The sequence below is a fragment of the Aythya fuligula genome, chromosome Z, assembly GCF_009819795.1.
Source record: "Aythya fuligula isolate bAytFul2 chromosome Z, bAytFul2.pri, whole genome shotgun sequence".
NCBI classification, from domain to species: domain Eukaryota; kingdom Metazoa; phylum Chordata; class Aves; order Anseriformes; family Anatidae; genus Aythya; species Aythya fuligula.
In genome coordinates this window covers 54,599,558-54,607,143 of record NC_045593.1, presented here as the reverse complement: position 1 = coordinate 54,607,143, position 7,586 = coordinate 54,599,558, and the positions used below count along the sequence as shown (strand labels likewise).

Below are 7,586 nucleotides of genomic sequence, written 5' to 3'. Positions count from 1 at the left end.
AAACAACCAAAGGGAGAAGAAGGGACCATCGCTCATAAAGCTGACCACCCCCAAGTGCTCCATCAGCTCTCCCCTTCCCACCAGTGCTGAGGAGCAAAGCCCTGTCCTGCTCCTCACCCAGGATCAGGTTTTGGGTACCCACCAGCCTCCAGAGGGTCACTCCCCTGTCAACTTGCCCAGGATGCCTTTGAGGCAATTTCAGCACCACCGTGTTCTGCTTCACAGCTCACCACACGGCCTCCCGATCTCATTTTCAGGAGACAATACCTTTGTCACTATTCTGTGGGAAGGGCAATTGCCTGTAATGACAGGAAATTCTGTAGACAGTATTTTGGTAGCTCCTGCAGACACTTTATTGGCAGCTGCCAATATCCTGCATGTGCATATCTGGTGCGGGGATCAAATACAGACCTGGTTGGTGGTGTTTGGAGATGTGAAGGCGATGTCCCACCAACTGCTTCTGCACAAGGTCTTCACCACCCAAGGGTGTACTCCTAGCCATGGAGTACTCCTCTGCTTTCTTTCCCTACCATATCACTGGCTATGATTGGCTCCAAAGCCAGTTTTTGTTTAATCCAGTCTCTTTTTTTTAACAAAAACAAAAAGCAAGCTTCTGCTTTTTTATGTACGACGTGCTTGTGAAGGGTCCACATGCAAAGCAGCCTCTGAAAGATAGTTTCATTCTGCGCATTTGGAGAAACAAGGCACACACCCACCAGACGGCAGATGCAAAGTATCATTGTCTCCATCTAAGGTGGAAGTGGAAGCTGCACAAAGGCCAGAACAAAGTTTCCCCTGGCAGCAAGCTGGCACTGTCTTTCCCACATAATGGGCAACCCTTAACAAGTTATCTGAACTACAGTCATCCCCAGTGAGGATATCCAAGGCTTCGTGGCACCCATCAGCCCAGTGGGAGAAGTAGCCACCAGTGATGGCAACTCCTAAGTGAGTGTCTGAAGTTTTCAGTCTCTGTCCAGGTGACCCTGGGTAGGAAGAGTACGTGGAGAGCCTGTGCAGTTGGGGAAATTTTCTGATGATTTTGGGAAATTGAAAGAATGGCAGGCAGTGTTTACTAACATTTTTTTTTTCCTAGCCTAGCCATTTCTGCATTCTTTATTTTATTTTATTTTATTTTATTTTATTTTATTTTATTTTATTTTATTTTATTTTATTTTATTTTATTTTATTTTATTTTATTTTATTTTATTTTATTTTATTTTATTTTATTATTCTACTTCTATTCTATTCTATTCATTTTTTATTATTTTTCCTTTTGTTCCTTATTGCATCCCCATGGAAATCAACTTGAAAGAGCATCATGGGAAGGAGAGGGCTGTAACATTTATGTCATTTATGTAACTGGAAATGTTGGCAAGTTGGAAAGAATGTGTATAAAGATGTTTCACTGCACAGATGTACTGGGCATTCCAAGGCTTTGGTAAGAATATGAGGGCAAAAATCTTTATTTTTGCACTCCTTATGTTTGTTTGTTTGTTTTTGTCTTTTTTTTTTTTTTTTTTTTTTTTTTCAGCAGATAATGCATAGTATCTGTCTAGCAGGGATCACCTTCATTTGATGATGCAGATATTGGAAGTGCTAATGATCTATCTGCCCTGTGGAAGCAGTTAAACATGAACACATGCCTCTGCAGATGGGCATGTATGGTCCATGAGTTTCCGATTAGTGCTCTGTGCTTATTCTCCCAACACGTGTAAGAAGCAGAAAGACTTCAATGAGACAAAGGTGCGGTACAATCACATCAGCAAAGTTATTAGCTTTCTGGGCAGCTTTTTTCCATTATGTAAAAGCTGTGTTTGTATTAGTATAGCAGTCAGACCCACCAGTGTGAGGATTACAGCTGGTTTTTACATAATGGATTATCCAGATTAAGCGTTTTATTCAGGCACACGAGCAAAAATAACCAATTAGTGACTTTGCAGATTAATTATTTAAAGGCAGCTGGAGGGCAATTGACACAAAACTCTCCTGCTGACTGCAGCCCAAAGACTGGTGCAGAGTAGTCTCGGGGATCTCCAGCATCTCTACCTGACAGGTATGTCTCTTTTCAGCAGAGGTGGGCCAGATTAGCATCTCTTGTGGTAGCAAGGTGTAGCTCGTGTGGCAGCAGCTGGGAACAGAGTAGCTGCTTGGGTGGTTGGAAGTCTTGAGTTGGTAGCTCAGCTTGGATGTCGAAGACAAGATTCAGGTAACTGTGTTTTATTTTTTGCATCAGAAAAGGTACTCAGGGTCAAGTACTCTGCAAGAGTGTATATACTCTTTCTTCCCAAAGGCTGGGAGAAAAAAATATGCTGGGGTGAGAATGAAAATAGAATACCCTGGGATGTGAATACAACCATAGCCATCTGGTGGCTGTCCTGCAATGGCAGATCAAGCATCCAGAAACTGAGTATTATTTGTTATGTTTGTAGAGAAAATTGTGTAAGGTTAAATAATACTAAGATGTATTTTGCTACGAGAAGCTTGATGTAGTGACAAGAGCCGATCATAAACACAGCTTTGCTAGTTTCTCAGTGACATGGGCACTCACTATGAAACAGCATCCTTCCAACCTATCCTATGCTATGCCAGCACATCAAAACATTATTATTGTTCTCAATATAAAAAATCAACAAATTTCAAATTTCTTTCAATTCCTAACAACCTTACCCAGTGTCTGGCTTGATTCATAACATAAAAATGTCATAATCTGCTGTGCTACTACTGTCAAGCAAAATTTTATTGCAAAGTAATTGCTGCAAAAGCTCAGATTTGTCTGGAGTCAGGCTCCACAATGACCAAGCTTCTCAGGCAGAAGGTAGTACTCTACTCAGTGTGGAAGGAAACTAGTTGTAAAACGTGGAGAATGTATCTGTAGGCACAGCATTAACTATCCACATTTACTGCATGAAATAAAACTCTGGATGTTTGCTTTTGTCTTGCAGAATGAAATACGCGCAGTATGTTTTCCTGGCATCGATCCTCTCCACCATCGAATATAGCCTAGCTCAGACCTGCGCAGTGGAGTCTTTCGCTGTGAAGGACAATTTTGATCCAAAAAGGGTAATTTTGGTTACTTCATCCAGTACATAGAGTATATGTGAAGAAATTTCACTATATAAACTGGTTTTACAAGTCATGGGTTATGTTAATCTAAAGGGGTTCCTCACCAAGAAGTTAACTTCTTTTGCATGCTGTGTCTCAAACATTGCTTTTACAGTTTGCTCATCTTGCTACTGATTTACCTCCTGAGCACTGTGGTAAAACTGGCCTCACAGGTCAGGGATGTCACACTATTAGACATAATCTTCTGCTAGCTGAAATTCAGGAGAGATCTTGGTTTTGAGCAGTCACAGGGATGAAACAGTTTAGATCCCTATCAGAGACAAAGCCCAGACGGGTACCATGGGGGAGTTGCGTCCACTGCAGGCCATTCGTGGGAGTCGCAGCAAGCTGAAAATTTGGCTGGCTGGGTATCCTGTGCACAGGACTTTTGTTTTAAACACAACCACATCTGGAGAGGGTTTTTAAAAAATTCAGTTCTTCTGAGGGCTTTGTATTTAGGAATTACGCATGCTATTCCAGACCTCAGCATGTAACTTGCCAAATTTTGGTACTTTTACTGAAGAGTCAAACTTAACACAGCTAATCTCTGCTTTCCCCAGTATTTCTACTCATAATATTAGCTCTTGAGGGCATTCATGCCTGTCACTGACCTATTTATATATTCTTTTCATTTTACTAGGTATTGCTTTTGTATTTTCAGGGAACCTTTTTTTTTTTTTTTTTTTTCCCCTGGGAATTTTCTTCTTAATCTCATTTCATTCCCTCCCAGCTGCTAGTGTCCCCAGTACATCCTTTCCTCTTCATAGTGCATGTATTTTCTGCTTCACTGGGTAGACTCTTTGAACTGTCAGAGATCAGCTTTGGCCCCTGGCAGCCACCAGAGTGGCTCAAGTAGGATGTAGCTAATGTCCATGGCTGCATTTTAGTGTCATCGTTGGCATCTTCCATGGAAAAGTCAGGGTTTGAATGGGAACAGAGAACTGGCCCGGCTCACAGCAGGTGTTTCAGGGTGGGAGAAGCTTTCAGAGTTGGGTTGCTGTGACAGGCTTGTCTCAAGTGATAGAAGAAGTGGATACTGAAATGCAGAGCTGCTAGATCCGTTCCTTAGGGCACAGAGGCAAGGGTTTACCACACCACAGAGCAGGACCTGTATGGGACATACCTACCCAAACTCAGACTTTCTCCATAAGCCAGGCAATGGGTAGTTAAAAGGGCACAGTGTTTACAGAAATGCTTTTTTGCTAATCTTGCTGTGGTGGCTAATCCAGATAGTAATAACCTTCCACTTTAGTATGCAGGGAAATGGTATGCCCTGGCCAAGAAGGATCCAGAAGGCCTTTTCCTCCAGGACAACATCTCTGCTGAATACACCGTTGAGGAAGATGGCACAATGACAGCTTCTTCCAAGGGCCGAGTGAAGCTTTTTGGGTGAGCTTTCTTTACTTTCAGCTCTAGCAGCTGTCATGAGGTACGAGAGGTGGGGATAAGTGCACAACATGACTGGGTTATCTTTGTCAAAAAGGAACGCTCAGTCAACTTTTGAGGTTATACTTTTGAGTCTGGGCTGGTTCTCACCCTGCTTCTGGTCTGGGTCCATCACAAAACTACTGCGTAACTGCCAGTTGAATTATAAAGTAAAATCTTGAATACGGAGCAGTTAGGTAAGTAAATTGCATCTGAGCAAAGAGCTAGCAAATACTGCAGGTGGATAAGTGCACCACAGCTTTGATTTCACTGAGAGGTTCAGGGGATGGAAATGAGCAAGATTAAGCATTGCTCTTGCAGAGTTTTCAACACAGTTTTGCATGGACTTCTGAGGAAAACACTCAGTTGACTCTTGAATACCTCTGCAATTCCTGAACAGACAGATGGAAGGAAGCTTAAGAGTTTCGTTTGTCAGTTATAGTTTCTATAAGGGATTACAGCATGCAAAGGGATTAAATAGCTTTCTGGGTATGGAAAAGACAATCTGGAGTCTCCAACAGGCTAGCGCTACTTCTGTTCTGCATTAACAACCAAAAACTGCCTAGCTGCATGAATAATAGGGGCATGAATAATATGTGGCTGCAAACCTTAGTTTTATTTTATGAGCACAGCACTCCAGGATATTTGAGGCAGGGAAACATATATTTGATATTGGGGTGGGACGATTCCTGAAAGGACTCTTCAGGGACCAGGTGGGATCTCGAGGCTGCCAGATATTTATTTCAAAGGCAGGGCAAAAAGGAAGTATGTCGCTTGTTAGACAGCAAATGAAGATCCTCCCATTGCTTCACAAACCCAGGTAACACTTGCCATACCATGCAGGGGTGATATTCCGAGCAAGTGCAAACAAGATTCATTAGAGGAAACAAAAAGACTGGCTCTTCAGGAAGGTACAGGGTCCTCATAGCCTGTGTGAAGGCTTTTGACTGGTTTGGACAGCAGAGAGGCTGCACTTGTTTCTGTGTATATACCAGGTACCCCTGTGCTGATAGGAGGAGGATTGGGTAAGGAGGGATTCTCCACCATGTTCCCTAAGGAGCCCCGAAGCAGATCAGCTCATTCTGCAAGCTGCTGCCAACAGGGAGTCAAAAGACATCCATCATCCTGCTCGGTGGCTGTCTGCTTGTGCAAAAATGGGTGGTTGGAAGCCTGCTGGGCTGCAGCAGGGTCCCAGTCTGGCCCCAGACACATCGTGGTGGCACTGCAGAGGGGAGGGGAGGCGGGAGCAAGACACTGGCACTGGTGGGATCAAACCCACGCTGCACTTCATGACAAGCAGTGACTTTGCATTAACAACATGCCTAGGCTGTTGTGCTGAGCCTGTCCTGCTGCTTGCCCAGTCCCCGGTGGGGTGCACCCCGCTGGTGGGTTTTGCCTTCATTCTCCCCGGTCTCGTTGCAGGTTCTGGGTGATCTGTGCTGACATGGCCGCTCAGTACACCGTGCCGGACCCAACCACTCCAGCAAAAATGTACATGACATACCAGGGCCTGGCGAGCTACCTGTCCAGCGGCGGTGAGTGACCTCCTCCTGCCTCCTCCCTGGGCTGGCTTGCAGCTAATTGCTGCTTGCACCTGTGTGTTTCAGCACACGAGCAGGAAAAACAGTTGAGCTCAGAGTGCACCCGGGCAAGAAACTTAAAGGGATTTAAAGGGGGTGGCTCTGGATGTGTGGGGAGGCTGCCCCTGCCCTGTGACAAACTGAGGCCCCTCTGCTGGATGGCCCACACCACCTTTGGTCTGTTTTGCCCACGGTGACACACATTCTTTGGTGTTTCAGGGGACAACTACTGGGTGATTGACACCGACTATGACAACTACGCCATCACCTATGCCTGCCGCAGCCTGAAGGAGGATGGCTCCTGTGACGATGGCTACTCCCTGATCTTCTCCCGCAACCCCCGTGGCCTGCCCCCTGCCATCCAGCGCATTGTGCGCCAGAAGCAGGAGGAGATCTGCATGTCTGGCCAGTTCCAGCCTGTGCTTCAGTCAGGTACCTCGAGCTGCTCCGCACACGCACTGAAATGCCCTCACGGGCAGCTTGTAGGGGAGGTTACTGCGTCTGCTGTAAATGCAGCAGAACCGCAGCAGGCCAAGTTATGTTAATTTGACTTTTAACCTTGTATCTGCATCTAATAAGAAAATAGCTGCAAAAAGCCAAGCCTGTGGCAAGGAGAGAGCCTGTTCTGCAGCCTTAATTTCCCCCCCTGTAGGAATCCTGTGTGCTGATGCTGGCACACTACCAAAGGAAGATCAGCTCTTTGTTTTACTAACAGATAGGTTGGGGTGCAACAGCTGGACTTGGACATGTTTGGCTTGGCCACCCAAATAACAGCATCTTACTTCAGGTGTGCTGTCCAAATAGCAGAGATCAGGGGCTGTGAGCAGCAGTTCTGGTTCTGTCTGCTGGCGGTAGAAGTCAGCACTTGCTGCACGTACATGCAAACAAAGCATGCCTAGAGCCTATTTTGAGGACACTTTTTTTTTTTTTTTTTTTTTTTTTCTGGAGCTGTGGAAGCTCATCTTCTAGCTCATCTGCTGTTCCTGATGTGAGCAGATAAGTTTCCAGAGCTATGCTGGAGGCAGGAATGTCTCTACTCGTTGGCAGCTTAGCGCCCACACCATTTGCACTCACAAGGCCTTGCCTGGATAAACCCAAGCCACGCCAAAAATTCATGGCCATCTTGGATTGGCAAAGGCTGGGATGACAGGCACAGAATAACACAATTTATCCTAATCTTTTACTATAAATCAGCAGTACTCTAGGAATGTGGTAGCTAGTTTCACCTAAGACAAAAAGGACTTTACAGCACTTTGCGAATTTACGTACATGGACTGAAGTTTCCTTTTCTTTCTTTGCAGGGGCCTGCTAAAAGCACTCTTCTGATTCTATCCTTAAGCACAGAAACCAGACCCCTTGGTCTTGAAGTTGCCACTCAGCTAATTAAATAAATTCTAGTGTGTTTTTCCGAAAAACACATGAAAATATTGGGGATTTCGTAAACTCTGTGCAATAACAGTATTGGTGTCTGAATTTTCA

At 44.8% G+C, this 7,586-nt stretch overlaps 1 protein-coding gene across 1 annotated transcript; it reads left to right on the top strand.

The window, feature by feature from the left end:
- Window positions 1-1,995: 1,995 nt before the first annotated feature.
- LOC116500928 (purpurin) lies at window positions 1,996-7,586 on the top strand. Its single transcript, XM_032206283.1, has 6 exons — window positions 1,996-2,053; window positions 2,943-3,060; window positions 4,355-4,491; window positions 5,950-6,062; window positions 6,327-6,539; window positions 7,409-7,586. Exons 2-6 carry the CDS (start codon window positions 2,944-2,946, stop codon window positions 7,417-7,419), a joined length of 591 nt encoding a protein of 196 aa, XP_032062174.1. The 5' UTR covers window positions 1,996-2,053; window position 2,943; the 3' UTR covers window positions 7,420-7,586.